Source organism: Chelonia mydas, chromosome 20 (genome assembly GCF_015237465.2).
Source record: "Chelonia mydas isolate rCheMyd1 chromosome 20, rCheMyd1.pri.v2, whole genome shotgun sequence".
NCBI lineage: Eukaryota > Metazoa > Chordata > Testudines > Cheloniidae > Chelonia > Chelonia mydas.
The window spans coordinates 13630218-13652296 of NC_051260.2; the positions used below are offsets into that span (position 1 = coordinate 13630218).

The window sequence follows — 22079 nt, forward strand, 5'->3', positions numbered from 1 at the left end:
GCGTCGAAGGCGTCTCATTGTGGGAGGCTAGAAGAGCCCTCCAACCAGCGCGGTGCCCTGGGAAACCCTTCGGGGGCAGCAGCTGGGACTCAGGACTCCTGGGTTCCATGCCCAGCTCTGGGAGGAGAGTGGGGTCTAGTGGTTTGAGCAGGGGGGAGGGGGCTGGGAGCCAGGACTCCTGGGCTCAGTTCCCTTCCTTGCCACTGACCTTGGGCAAGCCTCCCGTGCCTGGGTTTCCCCACAGGTAACTTTGTGAGACTGATGCTCCTCCCCGTATGAAGCACGTTGAAGGCTGGGGAGGAAGCTCCCCACAGTGGTGCTGAGAGGCTGCCAGATGGGACAAGCCGGAGGGATGGGGCAGCATGTGCTGGCACCGTGGCTGGGCCCTCAACCTGCTGCAGAAGGCCCAGGAACCAAGGGAGGCACCTGGCCTCAGCGCAGCAGGGGTTAAAATGGACCAGGTGAGTTCAGTGGAGAGGAGAATCCCGTGGCAGGGATGGTAGCTGCAGTGCCCCCTTCTGGGGAACAGGGCAGTGCCGCAGTGGGCCTGGAGTTTATTTAGCACATCCAAGGCCCTGTGCATAGCAGTTTGGGACAGGAAGTGGGGGAAATGCCCAAGTCCCAGTGCTCCTACATGGGGATTGAGAGAGGTGGGGGGATTCTCCTGGAGGGAGCTGGGATGGAGCCTGAGCTCTGGGGGATCTTTATTCAGCATGCCTGGGCAGGTTTGGGGTCTGTTGTGAGCAACAGACCTACCAGCAGCACAGCGCCCCCTATTGCCCCACTACCAGAGCATTGGGGTCATCACTGAGTGTGAGGGGGAAAAGCTCCCTACTGAGCACCCTGCTCCCTGCAGCACAGCGCCCCCTAGTGCTGCTCTTGGGCATTGGCTTTGGTGCTATCTGCAAGGGGACAGTGCCCGCTACTGAGGCTCCCTGTCCCTGCAGCACAGCACCCCCTGGTGCTGCAATGGGGTAGTGGGTTCATACCGACTTAGAGGAGGGAGCTCCCTGTACTCAGTAATCTGTCCAGTTCTGTGCTGACATGCTCCATCCTCCTGTGAGTCCCACTCACCCCGGTCTTTGTTGAGCAAATCCCAGCCAGGAGCTTCCACCCAGCACCTGGAGCATCACGGCACAAACGCCCCAGGCCAACTCCCCAATGGGGTTAGTCACTGGCTCTCCATGGGTGCCGTAGACTGACATCATCTGGGGATCATTGACACCACTCGAGCAATGCTAAGTTACATCTGCTGGGGCTCTCCCCTCAGACACACTCCCGGGCCAGTGCGCTGCCAGCAACCAGCCATGTGGCCGCATCCCTGGAGCAAGTGGCCAGAGCCCATGAGGGATGGGCAGAGGGGCCTTACCCTCCACTAGGGTCTTGCCTCCAGAGAGTTGAGCCCTGGAAGAGCTGCCCAGGATGTGGTGTGCATCTGCCTCTCCACCAGCAACTGGGGAAGCCCACAGAGGCCCTGAGCCCCCCTGCTGCTGGGGAGTAGCAGCTGAGCTGGTTAGCCATGGGCTGGTCCTGAAGGCTCATTCATAGCCATCGAGGCGAAGGGATCATCGTGACCAGCTAGTCTGGCACTGCATGGCCCAGGTGAGTGGTCTTGAAGCCCAGAACTCTCCACACACCTGGTTCGGGCTGGTGTGGGGCCCTGGGCTGGGCAGGGGTTTGCCCTCTCATGCATGTAACTGGCACTTTTACTCAGCTATTAACTCCCAATGCTGTGATCCCCGGAGGGGGCGTCTCATGGCCACTTGTCTCTGTCACATGCTGGTGACATTCTGGTCTCCTGACCTTCTCCTTAGCTCTTCCCTCGGCAGCAAGTGAGAAAAGACCTGATGCCGAGGCGATGGGCAGCGCGGTCTAAGCTAGCTCAAGGCTCAGAGGGAGGAGAAGAGAATCATGTTTATTACAATGGTGCCAGGGGAAGGGACAATCAAGATCAGACCCCTGCTGGGGGTGCTGCACAAACACAGAACAGCAAACATGAGGATGGCTTCGTTCGGAGCTGCACGGACACCTGCCAAGACGGTCCTCGCTCCAAGGCGCTTGCAATCTAAATTGACGCAACAAAGGTTAGGGGACAGTGTGACCTACAAACCCTGCCCACAGTCTCCAGGCCTGCTATGAGCCAGATGTCTGGGCTCAAATGATCAGTGGTTAACACACTGGCCATTTTGGTTGTCATTGTTAGGGGCCAGAGTTAACACCCACCAAGATGAAGCACGGGTCGGTCATCGTTGTGATGAATCCATAACTGCTGGAATCTGGAATTCTGTAAAAATCAATGGAGAAGCTAAAGAGGAGACGAGCTGGCATCCTATAGCGCCTCCTACTGGCTTATCCCTGAGCCACGCACCAATGAGTAAGGGGACATCCAGCATTGCCAACCCCAGGCATTTTAAGATTTTGTCGCCCCACCCCCAAATTGCAAGATTGGCCTAAAATATCATGATTATTTTAAACAATAAATGGGGGGGGGGGGTCAAATATACTTTCCATTCACATGGCTTTGTTCGACACCAATCAACTTTTTGATGAAAACCTGGAAAAACCCGACAACAAAACTCTGCCCAAAACTTTTTAAAAATATTATAAATTTGTCCCCAGGAAAACAATTCTTTCCTGGCTTGTTCTAACCGGGGGCTCAGTTTATTCTGGTCTCTGAGTTCAGAGCGGGTTGGGATCACATTGTATTAGTTAGTTAGTAGGTGTATTACGATAATGCCTAGGCATCCCTGTCAGAGACCAAGACCTGGCGCTCAGTGCTGTATGTTATTGATTAGGTGTATTACAGTAGTGCCTTGGCACCCTAGTCATGGTGCCAGGTGCTGTACAAACACAGACCAGGAAGACAGTCCCTGCCCAAGGAGCGGCGTTTCCCTGACCCCAGGACCTCTGTGCCCCCATCCATCAAAGGTCCCTGTGTCACCACACAGGGGCGCTACAGCTGTTGAATCAAATGGTTGGGGGGACATTTCCACATGGGCTAAAGGGGGTTTCCACCCAGCAGTGTGGTTTTAAACTCCCCAAGTTCACCTGAAGCAGATACCTGGCGGGGGAAGTTTCGTCCCAACCAATTAAACTTTGGCAAAGTTCTAAGCAGCTGAAAACGAAAACCTTGGGCAAAAACATAGCTCCGGGGGGTGCTACTAGAACTGTTCTCTAGTGGAATGACTGCGTCCACATGGGGTCTTTGCCCTGCTCTGGCTACAGGTCTGATCCAACTCCCCAGGAAATCAACAGCAAAACTCCCACCCACATCGGCAGCGCAGGATCTAAACAGATGGAGCTAGAGCAGGAGGCCAGCTGTGTCTGGCTCAGGCTGGGCTAGGCCTTTAAGGAAGGTGGGTTTAGCCCACCCCATGGGTTTGAGAGCCGGGCAGCACAGAGCCTGAGATAAGAGGCCACCAAGCCAGGTGGTCAGAGAGACACAGCAGACCTGCAGGAAGCAGGTAGGGGCCTACAGAAGCTGGATCCTGGGGCAAGGGAAAGGATCAGGTTGCTTTGATTTATCCCGCCCTGTTCTGAAGTATGAACCCCTTGCTGAAGAATGGGGCTGAAACCCTGCTACTGCTGGAGAGGGTTTATGTGTGCCCTGGTCCCACCGGCCTGCTGTAGGGCAGAGGTGCCTCTCTCAGCCCTGGATCTATAACAGTCTAGAGTCACCTAAGTCTCTGGCCTCAGCGTGGGGTATCTGGGGGGGATTTAATGGGCTGTGCTATACAGGAGGCCAGCCCAGATGATTAAATAGTCCCTTGTGGTGTCAACTCTATGAAACACCCCTTCATGTATGGGGGGTAAAAGTCTTTGCTGCAGAAACAAATCCCAGGACTCCAGCACCTGGGGCTTTCAGGGGCAGAGCTGGCTCCTCCTCCGGCAGAAAAATGCTCCTTGGATGAAATTGACGCTTTGGCAGGACTGGGTGGAGGCACCTGAAATGCTGAAGGGCCGGGGAGGGACAGAAGGAACCGCTCAGACTCCTTGTTTGTAAATTAGTCTGGCTGACATATTTTAAGGTTAAAAAAAAACCAAACAAAAAAATCCGTGTGGCCAGTTGTGATTTTTACCACGAGGGCAGGTGCTGCTCGACCCAGAGCAATAGAGAGTGGAACCGATTCTAATTCTGCTTTAGGGAAGAGTGTGGTTTCTTGTGGTGCCCCTTTCCCCCCGCTTTGGTCCCAGGTGGAATGAAAACAAATCTGGGTTTTTTCCGTGCATTGGCAGTTCTGTCTCCCACCCGCGGCCCCTGAGCACCCACAAGGGGGGCCAGGGTGGGGGGCCCTGGGGATGTCGCACTTTGTGCCCCCCCGCTGTGGGAGCTGCTCCCTGCCCCCACACATGGCCCCTGGACATGCTCCCTGCCCCCAATCCAGGCCCCTCAGTGCAGCCTCTGCAGAGGAGCGAGGAGTGGGGGGGGCATGATGGAGGTCTAAGGTGGGGGGGAGGCTGTAAGGGCTGGGGCCCCCAGCAATGGGGAGGGGGGGAACTGGGGCCCCTCAGGGGCGTGGGGCTGCCCCCCTTAACAGCCCCCTTGCTGCAGACCCCAGCCCTGATGTGCTCCTCTCTGCCCCGCCCTCTCTCGGCCAAAGTCCCGCCCCCTCCCTTGGCCCCGCCCCTCGCGGGGGCGGTGGCGGTGGCGGTTGGACGGGGCCGGCGCGCGAGGCGCCGTAGGAGCAGCAGGTGAAGGGGAGGGGAACAAACCGTCTCATAATCCCGCCCATGCCCCTCCCCCATAGGGTCATAGCCCCGCCCCTGTGCCCCGCCCCCGAGATCATCGCCCCGCCCACGCTCCCTGCCGTCTGTCTCCCTTGAACCCAGGCAGCTTCCCCCTTCGCCCCCCCCCACGACCCGTTATACCGATGGGGAAACTGAGGCACTGAGGTTCACAATTTCTCAAGCAGCCACTAACCTGGGGGGCCCGGTGGGAGATGCCCCCGCCCCGGCTCCTTGTCACTGGGGCGCCTAGCCTGGAGCTGGGGCTGCTCCGGCAATCGGGCACGGCCCCCCCTTGCAGGAGGTGGCCTTGATGAGCCCTCACAGCGTTCCCCCGCTGCAGGGCCCTGGCCTTGGGGCTCCTGGGCACACCGGTACCAAGGCCCCTTGCAGTTGCAATGGGGCACGGGGATGGGCTGCGGGAGGGTTGGCGGCACCTCTGGGTGATCCTGAGATCGCCAAAGCAGGGGGCAGGTGAGGGCCTGTCCCCCGTTCCCCACCCAGGGCAGGGCCTGATCCCTCGGGGATCGTCTACAGCCAGGGCAAATCTGGATTGAGGGCACCTCTGTTTGGAAAGGCAGTGCCCAGACGGGGGCGGGGGGGGGCTAAACTGGTTTGAATTCGCCCTGTTAGCTAATTCAGATTAGCTTCCCCGTGTACACGAGGTCTTCTCCCATCGTCTCCACCCCCCCAGAGTAGGTGCGCTCTCCACTGGCCTTGGGAGATGCACGGGGGCCTGACAGGATCAGGCTGGGGGGCCAAGTGACCTGCTCTCCTGGCCGATCCTTTCTAGCGCCCCCATCAGGTAAAACCCACGGGGGCAAAACCCATGGCCCCCTGCCCCAGCCTCAGCGGCTCCCTCTCTTGCAGACGCTGAGACGGGACCCCGGGATGGCAGGCAAGCAGGGGCACGGTGGCACCTTCTGCCCGGAGGGCGCTGCCAAGGCCCAGTGCTTCAGCCCCGGCAGCGCCGCGAGCCTGGCTCCGTGCAGCCCAGAGCGCGGCCTCTTCTCTTCGCCCACGTCCGAAGCCCGCTGGCTGAGCTGCCCGGCACCGCAGGCCGAGTCCCCGACCCACGAGAGCCTCACGCTGGAAGAGCTGCTCACCCCCGTCACGGAGAAGCTCAAGTACCTGCTGAAGAAGGCAGAGGATTTCCAGACATACCTGCTCTACAGGTGTGCAGGGGTGGGAGGGAGGCGCCTGGCACTGGAGGGGGCAATGGGGAGCGGAGGGTATATGGCAAAGAAGTGGGCCAACAGTGAACGGGGGGTAGAGGTGGGGGGAGTGAGGTGAGGGGGAAGCCTGGCACAGAGGGAGCAGAGGGGAGAGAGGGGGCTGGCAGGGGGGTAGAGGTGGGGGGGCGGGGTTAAGGGGAATCCTGGCACAGAGGGGGCAGTAGAGAGAGAGGGGGCTGGCATGGGGGGGCAGATGTGGGGGCAGCCTGGCAGCAGGGTGGGGGCAGCGGGCCAGTTCACCTCAACCCGCTCCCGGGCAGCTCTGTGTGCTGAAGGGAGAGGCCCAGGTGCTGGCGAGGAGGCTGGGAACACAGGGGAGGAATGGACCCAGGATGGGTCGGAGCCCGCACTGGGTCAGACAGTGCTGGGCAGGAATAATGCCCGACCAAGGGGGCACCCCCCTCACAGCATCTCACCCGTCTACCAGGCACAGCTCCCGCTCTGGGCAGTGCCATGCCGGGATCCCAGCTGTCCTGCTGAGGGGCCAGGGGCTCATCTGGGTGGTACCCCACACGGTGATGGGGCCATGCCCTGCCAGGGGTCTGCCCTCCAGGGGAAAAGGGGAATTCGTCAGTCGCCTCTGAGCTGACCCAGCCGGGAATGGAGGTTCCAGGTACCACCTTTGCCTGCTGGAAGAGGCCGGTCTGTACCAATCAGGAGTGCCCAGCTCCCTGCCCGGGGGCTCGTGGGCACACTGAGCCCCAGGACAGAATGGGGAGTGGTGTTGGTGCGGTACCCCCTGGAGATGCAGAACTCACAGCTACCCAGGGCCAGGAGGGGGACGGTGAGGAGCCAGGGCCCTGCAGGGAGCAGAAGGGGGTGCTCTCGTCTTGCGGTCACTGCTGACCCGTGTGCCCCGGCCTGGCGCTGGGGCCCTGTGCTTCAGGGTGGGACTCTCTGCTTGCCCATCGGTGCCAAGGAGTCTCCTCTGGCCCCTCGTGACTGGGTGCCTGCTGCCTTTCCAGCAGGGACAGGATGCAGAAGGAGCAGTTTGCTAAGGCCGTGCCCACCTTCCTGCAGATGTGCCAGCCCTACTTCGAATACCTGGAGTCCACCGCCCGCAGCTACAACTCCGGCCTGGGCGCCCTGCAGGCGTCCGTGCGCAAGAGGGTGAGTGGGCCGGGTGGGGTGGGGAATCACAGACGCTTGCGTAGGGGTTTGGTGGGGAGTGGGGTGTATCTGCCCTGCATTAGGGGCAAAAGGTCACCTGCCTTCTCTACTCTCCTGTTAAAGGTGTCGGATGGGGTGGAGGGGGCTGGGAGTCAGGACTCCTGGGTTTTACCCCCAGCTATGGGAGGGGAGCGGAGTCTAGTGGTTAGAACAAGGGCCCTGGGAGTCAGGACTCCTGGGATTTACCCCCAGCTCAGAGCTAACTGACACGTACCTTGGATGTGACGTTGTCATGTGCATTTGAGAAGAGGCTCCAGGAGCAGAACCGAAGGCTGAGGGTGATGAACTGGGCCAGAGGGTGTGGGGCAGAGATGGAGGGGGAGCTGTGAGGGGGGTGGGGGAGGAGGGCTAGGGGGGCAGGAGGTGGGCTAGGTAGTGTGGGGCATGGCTAGGGAGGGATGGGGCAGGCCTCGGCTGGGGTGTCCTCTGGATCACTGTTGGGTCCAGCCTCGTTGAATGTCCTCACTAATGAAATGAGGGAGGGGCTCCAGCCCCCAGTGCAGACCAGCGAATAGTACCTGTCCTCCAGCCAAGCTCTGACGAGGGGTAGAAGGAGGCAGGCTAGTTGGGGATGATTTAGTTGGGGACTGGTCCTGCTTTGAGCAGGGGGTTGGACTAGATGACCTCCTGAGGTCCCTGCCAACCCTGATATTCTATGATACCAGCCTGCCCTAGACACACTGGGCAAGGATGCCTGGAGGCCAATGGCTGAAGGAAGGAGGCAGCCCTCCTGGGGGTAAGACCAGGAAGGGGGCTGGGCTGCCCATCCCGGGAAGGCTTCCTTGTGACTCCTCCTGCCCCTCATCCCAGCATCAGGGCAGCCCCGACACCCAAGCTGTTGATTGTGACTGAATGCTGACTCTCGGGGTTCCTCCCTGCCCAGCGCTGGGAGACACCTTCCCCCCTGGGGTCCTGGCTAAGTGCCATGCCCACCCCCAGAGGCTCCCGGTCTCTCTCCCCTGCAGCTGCTGGAGATCTCGGAGCAGCTGGCGCTGCGGCTGGAGCAGCTGGTGCTGATGTACGCCTCCTTCAGCTTCGTCTCCCTGGAGGACACCGACCCCTTCAAGTATGTGAGGGTGGGGGCTCAGCAGGGGGCGCTCTCCCTTCGCAGTCAGCACAGACCCCGTACGTCATTAGGGGGTGCTGTGCTGCAGGGAGCAGGGCGGGGGACCCAGCAGGGGGCGCTCTCCCCTGCAGTCAGTGCTGACCCCGGTGTCCCTGTGTGGCGCTAGGGGGCGCTGTGCTGCAGGGAGCAGGGTGGGGGGCTCTTCCTTGGCAGTCAGCCCCAATGCCCCTATGCAGCACTATGGGGCGCTTTGCTGCAGGGTGGCAGAGGAAGCCGGCTCCCCCCGGTGGAGATGGGGCTTTTACCCCATCTGTTTGTTTTTCCTCCCCCTATCACAGTGTCTCATGTTTCTTCTGCGGCCGCTTCTGGCTCAGCGAGTGGCGCCAGCTCTCTGTCTTCCGCTTCTGCATCTCCACCCCCTACACGGCCGCCCGCCTGCCCTGCAACCTCTACAAGAAGATGCGCTGGAACCTGGACTTTCTAGAGGAGGGGGCGGGGGCCGGGGGGCGGCGCCGGGGGCACCGCACTGAGTAGTGAGCTGCTGGGCACTGGGGGTGGGGCCTGGGTCCGAGGGAGATTTGACGTTGAGCTGCAGCGATTCAGCCAAGCCCTGGGTTAGGGGGCGACCCCACCCATCCTCGGTGGCAAGGACTTAGTGGCATTTGTGGTGGGAGGGTAGCGGGGAACTCAGGGGTAGATGGGGGCGATGGAGGGGTTCACAGGGCTCCGCATTGGGCACTTCGTGCCCCCCACCCCGACTGGCACCCCTTTCCTCTGCCAGGCACCTCCTCCAATGCCCAATTTATCCCTGCAGGCTCCTCCCCAGCCCCACTCCCCCAGATCGTCTCCCGGGGGGACCTTTGCCCCAGTCTGACCCCCCACGACCCTCGCCCCCCAATTTTGTTGCAGCTACTTCCTGTGCTTCCGGGACACGGGCAGAGAGAACGCCGTCAAGATGCAGAAGCTCTGGTCCATCGGGCGCTGGGTGCCCCTGGACCCCGATACAGAGCACTCCTCCGACGTCCTGCAGTGGTGAGCGCTGGGGTGTGGGCCAAGGGGCTGTGGGGCAGGGAGGGGGTTCCCTGCTGCAGCAGTCAGAGGTGGGGAGCTGCCATGGGGGGCGGGGGCCTGGCATCAGTCCCAGTGACGTGGTCTGGCCCAGTTGACCCCACGTCCCTGTGACCCTGTCTCCACCTGAGACCCTCCCTGCGGGGGCAGCGCCCAAACCCATCCTGCTGCAGGCACCGCGGGGTGAGCCTTGAGTCACCCTGGACCAGGGGACAGAGAGCAGTGCCCCCTCCTGCCAGGGCTGACACAGGGGGCCTGGGGTTGGGGCGGGGGGCTGGCAGCCAGGTGGGTGAGGGGCAGCTGGGAGGGCTCAGGGGATAGGGAGGGGCGGGGAGAGCAGTGGCTGGGTGGATCAGAGTGAGAACAAGCTGGGTACTCTGACTGGGCTGGGCACCCCTGGCGGTGGGTGGGTGTGGTCCTGGCAGGGCGTGGGCGCCCGGCTGGGCTGGGCATCCCTGGGCCTGGGCAGAGGCTGTAACGTGCCCCTCGCTCTCCTTGCAGGGTGCTGTGCCTGCAGCCCACGGGTGACTTCCAGCCACTGCTGACCATCGGTTTCGAGGAGCCCTCGCATACCCTGGCCACCGACTTGCTGGTGCAGATCCTGAGCACCCCGACTTGCGCTCCCCTCCCCTGCCCTGACACCAGCAGGGAGCCCTTATACTGGGGCAGCCCGGGGGGGCAGGGACAGTAGCACAGCCCCTGTGTGGCTTCCTGGGGTGCAGGGGGCAGGTGCTGGCTACTTGCCTCCTGTTGGGCCCCTCACCCTGGTGTCAGGGCACCCAAACAGGCCCATTGTATTTTAACTGACCACTGGCTGTTTTAAAAAGCCTCTGATTCTAGGCCCAGGTGGCTTGTTAGCCTTAGTAAGGGGAGGTGGCTCAGCCCTGACTCCCCCACCTGCCCCTTGGGGCTGGAGGGCAGGCCGGGGACCGTCTCTGCAGGGTTCACCCCACTGCCTCTAGGAGGGCTGATGCCCTGGGAGGGGTAAAAGAGAAGAGGGTTGGGGCTGCTGAGTTCATAAACCCTCTCCTGAAAAAGCCCCAGCCAGGGGCTAGATCCCTGCTGTTAATGAGGAACGGGGGTCTCCCCAGGCTCCCCCGATCTGTGGACAGCTCCATAATCCCACCTCAGGCCCCATCTGCTGGGGTTTTGTCTCCCTCCCCCTCCTGTTCCTCAAACTTGCTGGGCACTGAGAATGCCCCCCCACCCCAAGTGCACAGAGCACCATGGGGTCCCCTCCCCCACCCGAATTTGAGCTGGAGGCCCCCCTCCCCTGATCTCCACAGAGCCCTGTGCAGGGGCTCCCCCTCCCCCTAACCCAAGTGCAATTCTTATTTATAACCTTGTGTTTTTGCAATAAAAGTTTGGTTCTTGGCACCGGGAAGGCTGCTGGGCTGACTGGCGCGGGGGACAGGGATGACTGGCTAGGTCTGGTGGCGTGGGGGGAGAAGTCTTGAAGCGTGGACAGAGCACTAGAAGGGGACTCAGGAGACCTGGGCTCCATTCCCGTCTCTGCCACTGAACTGCTGAGTGATCTTGGGCAAGTCTCGTCCCCTCCCCGTGCCTTAGTTTCCCCATCTACAGCACGGGAACAATGAGACTGAGCCCCTGTCTGCAGTGCTTTGAGATCTGCGGCTGGGAAGCACTAGGCAAGAGATGGATGATATTATTCTGGGGTAGGTCTGAGCTCGCCCCGTCTGCCCCACAAATCACAACAAAGAGCCCCCACCCAGAGCTAAGGGTCCCAGCCCACCCTGGCATTGGGGTTGTCACATGCCAGGGCAGACAAGGCCTAAGCCAAAGGGCCTGGCTGGATCCTTATCCCGGTTAGTCCAGAGTGAATCCGGTGCAGCTACTCCAGATTCACGCCAAGGCAACTGCACCAAGATGCTGCTCTGTACACTTGGCCTTCAGCCTGCAACTGCGGCGCGGTGAGGGTGTGCTGGGGAGGATGGGAACTAGAGCTGTGACCGTTTTCATCCTTTTTTTTTTTTTTCCCAGCACAAAAATGCAGATTTGGTGATGCTGAGTTGGCCAGATTGTTTCAGTCGGGGCAGGGGGGAATCAGAAAAAATCAAAATGTTTCCTTGGGGTTTTTTAATGCGGGAAATTTTGAACCAAAACAGATCAAAATGGAAGCGTTGCCTTTGACACGAAACCGGACGTTATTTTTGCCAGAACCGTTGGTACATTAGAGTTGCCATCCTGGGTCCGTCTGGCCCAGTGTCCTGTCTCTGGCAGTGGCCAGTACCAGAGCTTCATGGGGCGTGTACAGGACAGGGCAGTTGTGGGGTGATCCATCCCTGTCTTCCCCTCCTAGCTTTTGGCAGTCAGAGGCTTAGGGTCACCATGAGCATGGGGTTGCGTCCTTGGCTAACAGCCATTGCTGGATCTAATCTCCAAGAACGTATCTACTTCTGTTTTGAGCCCAGTTATACTTTCGGCCTTCACAACGTCACCTGGCAATGAGTTCCCCAGGTTAACTGTGCATTGTGTGAAAAAGTGCTTCCTCTTGTTTGTATGAAGCTTGCTGCCTGTCTGACCGCTGGGTGTTGTACTGTGTGAAGGGGAAATAACACTTCTCCACACTATTCATGATTTTCTATTCCCCCACCCCTCCCCAGTTGTCTCATTTCCAAGCTGAAAAGCCCCAGTCTTTTTACTTTCCCCTCCTCAGGAAGCTGTTCCATACCCTTGGCCGTCTTTGTTGCCCTGAACCTTTTCCAGTTCCACCATATCCTTTCTGAGATGGGGCAACCAGAACTGGACACCGTATTCCAGGTGTGGGCACACCATAGTGGCTCTCTAATATTTGGTCTTATTTTCTACCCCGTTCCTAACATGGTTTGCTTTTTTGACCACTGCCATTTTGACCACTCCCCATTGTGAAAACTGAGCATGTATTCCTCCCCTTCGTTTCCTATCTTTTAACCAGTTTGCAATCCACAGGAGGACCTTCCCTCTTATCCCATGACAGCTCACTTAGCTTAAGGGCTTTGGTGAGGGACCTTTTCAACGGCTTTCTGAAAGTCCAAGCACACTGTATCCACTGGATCCCCCTTGTCCACATGCTTGTTGATTCCCTCAAAGAATTCTAATCGATTGGTGAGGTATGATTTCCCTTTACAAGAGCCATGTTGACTCTTCCCCAACATACCGTGTGTATCTATGTGTCTGCTAATTCTGTTCTTTGCTATCGTTTCAGCCAATTTGCCTGGTTTACCGGCCTGTAATTGCCAGGATTGTCTCTGGAGTCCTTTTTAAAAATCAGTGTCCTCTGCCTAGCCACCAGCCATCTGGTCCAGAGGCTGATTTCAGCGCTAGGTTGCATAGCACAGTTAGTAGTTCTGCAATTTCATATTTGAGTTTCTTCAGCTCTCTTGGGTGAATGCCAGCGGGTCCCAGTGCCTGATCAATCTGTTTGAAAACCTCCTCCATCGATGCGTCGGTGGGAGACAGTGCTTCAGGTTTGTGGCCCAGAAAGAATAGCTCTGACACAGGGGGATACACACACACCCTCCGGCCTGGCCCAAAATGACTTTTTCGGGGAGAGATGACTGTCACGTCATACACTCTCTTTAAGCAAGAGCTACCACACACTGCAAACTGGAGGCCAATATTAAGTGCATTGTCATTTGTTAATAGAAGAGTTAAATGCTTGCCAATTGGACCCCAGACAGATGGCTGCTTGTGCATTTGACGGAGCTGTGAACTTCTCTGGAAGACATGGTGGAGTACAAGCTTTGCTCAGAGAAAAGTGTAACTCTGATCTCTCCTATACACGCTGCAGAGGTCACCTACTCCAACTAGCGCTAGTACGAGCTGCAGAAGCTTCAGAAGGCCTTTTAAAAGCTATACATTGAATGTCTTCGTTATCCTCTTTTTTCAACAAGAGTCCAAAAGGACTGAACGTCTTGGAAAATATCGAGGATACATTGGGACAGAAGTTCAAATTAGTCCAACCTGGGAAAACCCGCTGACTGTCTCATGAGTGATCCTTGGCTGGTCTCTTAAAATTACTCCAGCCATTATTATTGGCTTTGGAAAGTACCTTCTGAGATGGGACGGATCTAAATAGCGAGGCTGATGGACTACTGTTGTTCAGAGAAGACAATCGCCGTTCTCTCTTGTAAATCTGCTGTTGAAACCACTTGGGCCGTTAACCAAGGTCATCCAGGCATCTGCTACAACAGTCGTAGATCTCGTTCCAGCAATGGAAGCTACACGTGGATCAGTGGGAGAGCTATCCATTGAAAACGTCCTGGAAGAAGCAGGCACTGCTTTGGGGACCCCTGGAATAAACTGTGTTGTGTCTCCAGCCCTTTTAACAACCTCATTAAGTACTTCTAAAATTAGCTTTGACACTGACCGGCTTATAAGGCTTTCTGCACGTCGATGCAGTCCAGAGGCCTCGTGGTTTGCAGCCTTTTCATAGAGGTTGTCAGCCCTGGCTTTGGCTGATCGGTCTGGCAAACCCAGCTCCTCCACTTTTACTATATAAATCCATGGTACGCCCAGATCCTGACTACTGTGTGCGGACCTGGTGGCCCCGTCTCAAAACCGATGTACTGGAGTTGGAAAAGCTACAGCGAGGGGCAACAAAAATGATTAGGGGTATGGAACAGCTTCCATATTACACGGTTAATAAAGTGGTTTTAATTTCTAAGGGAGGTCGCACTCAGAGGCTTGCTATGTGAAAGGGGTCACCAGTACAAAAGTTTGAGAACCCCTGTGGGAGAAGGAGCGGCACCCTGGACAGAGCAGTGCTGGGCTGGGCAGAGGGCAGTGGGGGCCTTGAAACAAGGGCTGAGTGGGTGCTAGGGCTCTGGGGAAGTGGCCCAGGGAAGGCGGGCAGCGACCGGGAGTGGAGGACGGCAGCAAGCGGCTGCTGCTCAAGGGTCCCTGGGCTGGGGCCCAGAGTAGGGGGTGGGCCTTTTCGCACCTGGCCACAAGGGAGCGTGGCCCATGGTCAGCAGCTTGTTCCTGAGGTAAGAGACTCGACTTTGGGGTGGCAGGTGGCCATGAAGGCAGGTGTGGACTAGGACTGCTGATATACCCCCGGAAGGGGGGAGAATGGAGTAGTGAGCAGTGCCGGAGGGCAGTGTCCTGAAGAGGACACTGCGGTCCAGAGAGCGACGTGTGTCCCAGTGATGGAGACGACACAGCAGAGCCAATAATGGGTGACACACCAGCCAGCAGGAGGTGCTCTGAGGCTGGAATGAGCTAATTCCCCGACTGACCAGCAGGAGGTGCTGTGGTGATGAGTCAGAGCGCTGTTACCCCCCACCCCCATTCAATACTAAAGTGATTTATAACCCAACACCAGCCAAAATCGATCACTTGGGCAACACCGCTCTGTCTGCTGGATACCTAGGCAGGGTAGGTGAGTTCATGTAAATACAGTCTGGTCCTGAAGCCTTCCCCTCATTTGAGGCCTTACCCCCCACCCCCATCAGTAGCTGGCAGGGGAGAGCTCATTCAGACCTTGCTTACAAATCATAATTTGATATTATAAGGTTGGCCAACATTGCCGAAATGAATGTGCCGACTTTGTCAGAAAGAACAGCAGCTGGGTGAAGAATCGAGTCTTTGTTCACACTTTTCAAACCGATTACACTTTTTCAGGTACAAATTATTTTATCGTACTCTGTGCAGGCTTCTAAAGGGTGAACTAATGTTTCAATTGCAATTCAAATTTCCAACCAATGACTAATATGGCAACACTGCATGGAACTAGTTGACCGCTGGGGAGGTGTTGGGGAAATACAAGGGGGGTTTACACCCCCAATGGGGGGTGTAGGGAAATCCCTCCCAGTGAGCTGTGCCTGGCAGGGTGGGTGTGGTGTATAAAGGAGCAGTGAGCTGAATCTAGGCTGAGGGGTGTATAGGGACCAGCCAGCCAGTATAGGGACCGGTGTATAAGGAGCCCAGGCTGCTTGTGTGGTTCAATTCTCCTTGTGGCACACAGTTAATAAAGCATTTTTGAAGGGGGGGGGGGCGACGGCAGTGCCCCAGGACCAGGTAGCAGCATCCACTGGTGCGCTTGCAGCTGGGGATGGGAGCAGCTGGACCAGGCTGGGGAAGAAGGTGGCACCACCCACAGCCGGCTGGGTGCATCCTCTCTCCATTGAGAAAGTCCTTGCATCACCTGCCGGAAGACAGGGCCATCCGCAGAGCCTGGGCTCATTCGCTCTGCAGCGGGGAGGGCTTGACTCCCACGCGACTGGCCCTGCACAGACAGCCACAGCCTGCAGGAGCAGTTCCCTCTGCCCAGCAAAGCCTGAAACCTCAGCACAGGGGGAGTCCGGGCTGCAGGGCAGGATCACCCTGACTATGCTATGAGAGAACCCAGGAGTCCTGGCTCCCAGCCCCCTGCTCTAACCGCTAGACCCCACTCCCCTCCCAGAGCTGGGAACAGAACCCAGGAGTCCCAAAACCCAGCCCCCTTGCTCCTAGCATGACAAACCGCTCCCCTCATGAGTGTGATTCACAACATCTCAGAATCGGGGCTGCCCTCAGTGCAGAAGGGAGGACTCACAGAAATACGGCTGTGTCACCTGGTATATCACGGTGTCAGGAGAGCCAGGACTGCCACATCCCATCCAGCAGCGGGCACTGGTGGAATCACAGAATCATGGGACTGGCAGGGACCTCGAGAGGTCGTCGAGTCCAGTCCCCTGCACTCAAGGCAGGACTAAGCAGTATCTAGACCAGAGGTGGGCAAACTGCGGCCCGCGGGACCATCCTGCCCTGCCCTTGAGCTCCCAGCTGGGGAGGCTAGCCCCCAGCCCCATCCCTGCTGTCCCCGCTCCCCTGCAGCCTCAGCATGCCACGCCGCATTGCCAGCGCTCTGGCCCACCGCTCCTGACGGGCAGCGTGGCTGGCTCCGGCGGGGCTGCGAGCTCCTGCTCCCCTGAGAGGCATGGTAAGGGGGTGGGGAGTGGGGGGGTTGGATAAGGGGCAGTCAGGGGACATGGGGTGGAGGTTCTGGGGGGGTGATCAGGGGACAGGGTTGGATAGGCATGGGAGTCCCGGGGGGCCTGTTGGGGGTGCGGGTGTGGATAGGGTTTGGGGCAGACAGGGAGCAAGAGGGGTTGGCTAGGCGGTGGGGTCTCAGGATGGGGCAGTCAGGGGACAAGGAGCAGGGGGAGGGGTTGGATGGGTCGGGGGTTCTGAGTGGGGCAGTCAGGGGGTGGGAAGTGGGAGGGGACGGGGGCCAGGCTGTTTGGGGAGGCACAACCTTCCCTACCCAGCCCTTCATATAGTTTTGCAGCTGCCATGTGGCCCTCAGGCCAAAAAGTTTTTCCACCCTTGATCTAGACCATCCCTCACAGCTGTCTGTCTAACCTGCTCTTAAAAATCTCCAGTGACCGTCACCTGCTGTGACTCCCTGGGCAATTTATTCCAGTGGCTAACCACCCGGACAGTTAGGAAGTTTTTCCTAATGTCCAACCTAAACCTCCCTTGCTGCAATTTAAGCCCATTGCTTCTTGTCCTCTCCTCAGTGGTTAAGGAGAACAATTTTTCTCCCTCCTTCTCTATATAAATCCATGGTACGCCCATATCTCGAATCCTGTGTGAAGATCTGGTCGTCCCATCTCAAAAAAGATATATTGGAATTGGAAAAGGTTCAGAAAAGGGCAACAAAAATAATTAGGCAGATGGAACGGCTTCCATATGAGGAGAGATTAATAAGACTGGGACTTTTCAGCTTGGAAAAGAGATGACTAAGGGGGGACATGATAGAGGTCTATAAAATCATGACTGGTGTGGAGAAAGTAAATAAGGAAGTGTTATTTACTCCTTCTCCTAACACAGGAATTAATAGGCAGCAGGTTTAAAACAAACAAAAGTAAGCATTTCTTCACACAACACACAATTAACCTGTGGAACTCCTTGCCAGAAGATGTGAAGGCCAAAACAATAACAGGGTTCAAAAAGAATGAGATAAATTCCTGGAAGACAGGTCCATGAATGGCTCTTAGCCAGGATGGGCAGGGATGGTGTCCCTAGCCTCTGTTTGCCAGAAGCTGGGAATGAGTGACAGGGAAAGGATCACTTGATGATTCCCTCTTCTGTTCATTCCCCCCCGTTGGAAGACAGGACACTGGGCTAGATGGACCTGGGGTCTGACCCAGTCTGATCATTCTTACATTCTAACAACCTTTTATTTACTTGAAAACTGTCATGTCCTCGGTCAGTCTTCTCTTCTCCAGACTAAACAAACCCAATTTTTTCAATCTTCCCTCATAGGTCATGTTTTCTAGATTTTTAATCATTAGTCTTGCTCTCCTCTGGACTTTCTCCAGTTTGTCCACATCTCTCCTGAAATGGGGCACCCAGAACTGGACACAAGACTCCAGCTGAGGCCTAATCAGCACGGAGTAGAGCGGAAGAAATTCTTCTTGTCGGTGCTTAATTTCTACTGAAAGAGGTGAGGGGACTCAAGCAATTTCTTTTACTTTCATAACTGAAGCAGCAGGCCCAGAGGTGCCAGGGCTACGAACTGCCGGGCCCAGAGGTGCCAGGGCTACGAACTGCCGGGCTCAGAGGTGCCAGGGCTACGAACTGCCAGGCTCAGAGGTGCCAGGGCTACGAACTGCCAAGCCCAGAGGTGCCAGCACTATGAACTGCCGGGCCCAGAGGTGCCAGGGCTATGAACTGCCAAGCCCAGAGGTGCCAGGGCTACGAACTGCCAGGCTCAGAGGTGCCAGGGCTACGAACTGCCAAGCCCAGAGGAGCCGGGGCTACGAACTGCCAGGCCCAGAGGTGCTGGGGCTACGAACTGCCAAGCCCAGAGGTGCCGGGGCTACGAACTGATAGGCCCAGAGGTGCCAGGGCTATGAACTGCCAAGCCCTGAGGTGCCAGGGCTATGAACTGCCAAGCCCTGAGGTGCCAGGGCTACGAACTGCCAGGCTCAGAGGTGCCAGGGCTACGAACTGCCAAGCCCAGAGATGGCGGGGCTAAGAACTGCGAGGCCTAATGGTGCCGGGGCTACGAACTGCCAGGCCCAGAGGTGCCGGGGCTACGAACTGCCGAGCCCAGAGGTGCCGGGGCTACGAACAGCCGGGCCCAGAGGTGCCGGGGCTACGAACAGCCGGGCCCAGAGGTGCCAGGGCTACGAACAGCCGGGCCCAGAGGTGCCGGGGCTACAAACTGCCGGGCCCAGAGGTGCCAGGGCTAGGAACTGCCAAGCCCAGAGGTGCCAGGGCTACGAACTGCCAGGCTCAGAGGTGCCAGGGCTACGAACTGCCAAGCCCTGAGGTGCCAGGGCTACGAACTGCCAAGCCCTGAGGTGCCAGGGCTACGAACTGCCAGGCTCAGAGGTGCCAGGGCTACGAACTGCCAAGCCCAGAGATGCCGGGGCTAAGAACTGCCAGGCCTAGAGGTGCCGGGGCTACGAACTGCCAGGCCCAGAGGTACCGGGGCTACGAACTGCCGAGCCCAGAGGTGCCGGGGCTACGAACAGCCGGGCCCAGAGGTGCCGGGGCTACGAACAGCCGGGGCCAGAGGTGCCAGGGCTACGAACAGCCGGGCCCAGAGGTGCCGGGGCTACGAACAGCCGGGCCCAGAGGTGCCGGGGCTACGAACTGCCGGGCCCAGAGGTGCCGGGGCTACGAACTGCCAAGCCCAGAGGTGCCAGGGCTACGAACTGCCAGGCTCAGAGGTGCCAGGGCTACGAACTGCCGGGCCCAGAGGTGCCGGGGCTACGAACTGCCGGGCCCAGAGGTGCCGGGGCTACGAACAGCCGGGGCCAGAGGTGCCAGGGCTACGAACTGCCAGGCTCAGAGGTGCCAGGGCTACGAACTGCCAAGCCCAGAGATGCCGGGGCTAAGAACTGCCAGGCCCAGAGGTGCCGGGGCTACGAACTGCCAGGCCCAGAGGTACCGGGGCTACGAACTGCCGAGCCCAGAGGTGCCGGGGCTACGAACAGCCGGGCCCAGAGGTGCCGGGGCTACGAACAGCCGGGGCCAGAGGTGCCGGGGCTACGAACAGCCGGGGCCAGAGGTGCCAGGGCTACGAACAGCCGGGCCCAGAGGTGCCGGGGCTACGAACTGCCGGGCCCAGAGGTGCCGGGGCTAGGAACTGCCAAGCCCAGAGGTGCCGGGGCTACGAACTGCCAGGCTCAGAGGTGCCGGGGCTACGAACTGCCGGGCCCAGAGGTGCCGGGGCTACGAACAGCCGGGGCCAGAGGTGCCGGGGCTACGAACAGCCGGGGCCAGAGGTGCCGGGGCTACGAACTGCCAGGCTCAGAGGTGCCAGGGCTACGAACTGCCAAGCCCAGAGGTGCCGGGGCTACGAACTGCCAGGCCCAGAGGTGCTGGGGCTACGAACTGCCAAGCCCAGAGGTGCCGGGGCTACGAACTGATAGGCCCAGAGGTGCCAGGGCTATGAACTGCCAAGCCCAGAGGTGCCAGGGCTATGAACTGCCAAGCCCTGAGGTGCCAGGGCTACGAACTGCCAGGCTCAGAGGTGCCAGGGCTACGAACTGCCAAGCCCAGAGATGCCGGGGCTAAGAACTGCCAGGCCTAGAGGTGCCGGGGCTACGAACTGCCAGGCCCAGAGGTACCGGGGCTACGAACTGCCGAGCCCAGAGGTGCCGGGGCTACGAACAGCCGGGCCCAGAGGTGCCGGGGCTACGAACAGCCGGGCCCAGAGGTGCCAGGGCTACGAACAGCCGGGCCCAGAGGTGCCGGGGCTACGAACTGCCAGGCCCAGAGGTGCCAGGGCTAGGAACTGCCAAGCCCAGAGGTGCCAGGGCTACGAACTGCCAGGCTCAGAGGTGCCAGGGCTACGAACTGCCGGGCCCAGAGGTGCCGGGGCTACGAACTGCCGGGCCCAGAGGTGCCGGGGCTACGAACAGCCGGGGCCAGAGGTGCCAGGGCTACGAACTGCCAGGCTCAGAGGTGCCAGGGCTACGAACTGCCGGGCCCAGAGGTGCCGGGGCTACGAACAGCCGGGGCCAGAGGTGCCAGGGCTACGAACAGCCGGGCCCAGAGGTGCCGGGGCTACGAACTGCCGGGCCCAGAGGTGCCAGGGCTAGGGACTGCCAAGCCCAGAGGTGCCAGGGCTACGAACTGCCAGGCTCAGAGGTGCCAGGGCTACGAACTGCCGGGCCCAGAGGTGCCAGGGCTACGAACTGCCAAGCCCAGAGGTGCCGGGGCTACGAACTGCCGGGCCCAGAGGTGCCAGGGCTATGAACTGCCAAGCCCAGAGGTGCCAAGGCTACGAACTGCCAGGCTCAGAGGTGCCAGGGCTACGAACTGCCAAGCCCAGAGGTGCCAGCACTACGAACTGCCGGGCCCAGAGGTGCCAGGGCTATGAACTGCCAAGCCCAGAGGTGCCAAGGCTACGAACTGCCAGGCTCAGAGGTGCCAGGGCTACGAACTGCCAAGCCCAGAGGTGCCAGCACTACGAACTGATAGGCCCAGAGGTGCCGGGGCTACGAACAGCCGGGCCCAGAGGTGCCGGGGCTACGAACAGCCGGGCCCAGAGGTGCCGGGGCTACGAACAGCCGGGCCCAGAGGTGCCGGGGCTACAAACTGCCGGGCCCAGAGGTGCCGGGGCTACGAACTGCCAAGCCCAGAGGTGCCAGGGCTACGAACTGCCAGGCCCAGAGGTGCCAGGGCTACGAACTGCCAGGCCCAGAGGTGCCGGGGCTACGAACTGCCAGGCCCAGAGGTGCCGGGGCTACGAACTGCCGGGCCCAGAGGTGCCGGGGCTACGAACTGCCGGGCCCAGAGGTGCCGGGGCTCAGCCCTAGCAAAAATTAAGCACTGCTTGTTGTGTCTTGCTCACAACGCTCCTGCTCATACATCCCAGAAGGCTGTTGGCTTTTTTTGCAACAATGTTACACTGTCGACTCATATTTAGCTTGTAATCCCCCATGACCCCAGGATCCCTTTCCGCAGTACCCCTTCCTAGACAGTCATTTCCCATTTTGTACGTGTGCAACTGATTGTTCCTTCCTAAGTAGAGCACTTCGCATTTGTCCTTATTGAATTTCATCCTATTTACTTCAGACCATTTCTCCAGTTTGACCGATCACTCTGAATTTTAATTGTATCCTCCAAAGCACTTGGAGACCCTGCATGCCCCAAACAGCCATGTACAAATGCACCCACCTAACCAATCCCACATTCACACCTGCCCAGCTGCACCCTGGGCCCTGCACAGAGGGACTTGACCTTCACCCAGCTGACTGCCCCCCCAGTCCCTTTGAATTTGGTCCTGCCCCCCCCTCACCCCACCCTGCCCCCTCAGCTCAGCTACTGTGGAGCAGAACCAGGCACCAACAGTGAGCAAAATAACCCCCAACCCCGCCCCACCACTGCCCCTTCCCCTCCCGAAACACCCCCACACACCACACCCCTTCCACCAACCTCACCACTCCCCCTCCCCTCCCCCCCATCCCTCTTCCCCTCCCCCCAAACACCACTCCCCTCCTCACCTCCCAAATACCCCCCCCCGACAACACCCCCTCCCCCAACCTCACCTCTCCCCCCAAACGTCCCCCCCACACAACACCCTCAGCCCCACCTCACCACTCCCCCCCAAACCCTCACACACCTCCCCCAACCCCACTCCCCCTTCCCCCAACACCCACCCACAAAACACCCCCTTCCCCTCCCCAACCACTCCCCCCATCTACCCCCCCTTCAGCTCTGGGATTCCCCAGGCCAAACACCACCCCCTCCCCCACCAAAAACCCCTCCAAACCAACCCCCCTCCCCCAACCCAACACCCCCACACAAGGCCCCCCCAGGGTCATTGGCCACCCCCCGGTCTCTGCCGCTCCCCCTGTGTCCGCGGG

General features: G+C 59.2%; 1 protein-coding gene across 2 annotated transcripts; it reads left to right on the forward strand.

Moving 5' to 3' along the window:
• The first annotated feature begins 471 nt into the window (after positions 1 to 471).
• On the forward strand, positions 472 to 10960 carry C20H19orf67 (chromosome 20 C19orf67 homolog). Of its 2 annotated transcripts, none has more exons than XM_007069171.3 (7): positions 472 to 2374; positions 5596 to 5900; positions 6926 to 7070; positions 8096 to 8196; positions 8535 to 8729; positions 9106 to 9228; positions 9766 to 10960. In XM_007069171.3, exons 2-7 carry the CDS (start codon positions 5617 to 5619, stop codon positions 9953 to 9955), a joined length of 1038 nt encoding a protein of 345 aa, XP_007069233.2. In that variant the 5' UTR covers positions 472 to 2374; positions 5596 to 5616; the 3' UTR covers positions 9956 to 10960. The 2 variants fall into 2 exon arrangements, with proteins under 2 accessions (XP_007069233.2, XP_043388776.1); XM_043532841.1 differs by lacking the exon at positions 472 to 2374 and adding an exon at positions 4769 to 4893.
• The last annotated feature ends 11119 nt before the right edge of the window (positions 10961 to 22079 follow it).

Coding starts and splice junctions, on each gene's coding strand:
- C20H19orf67 (XM_007069171.3), top strand. CDS start 5,617: ATGGCAGGCAAGCAGGGGCACGGTGGCACCTTCTGCCCGGAGGGCGCT. Junction 8,730..9,105: donor CGGGGGCACCGCACTGAGTA/GTGAGCTGCTGG, acceptor ATTTTGTTGCAG/CTACTTCCTGTGCTTCCGGG. Junction 9,229..9,765: donor TCCTCCGACGTCCTGCAGTG/GTGAGCGCTGGG, acceptor CTCTCCTTGCAG/GGTGCTGTGCCTGCAGCCCA.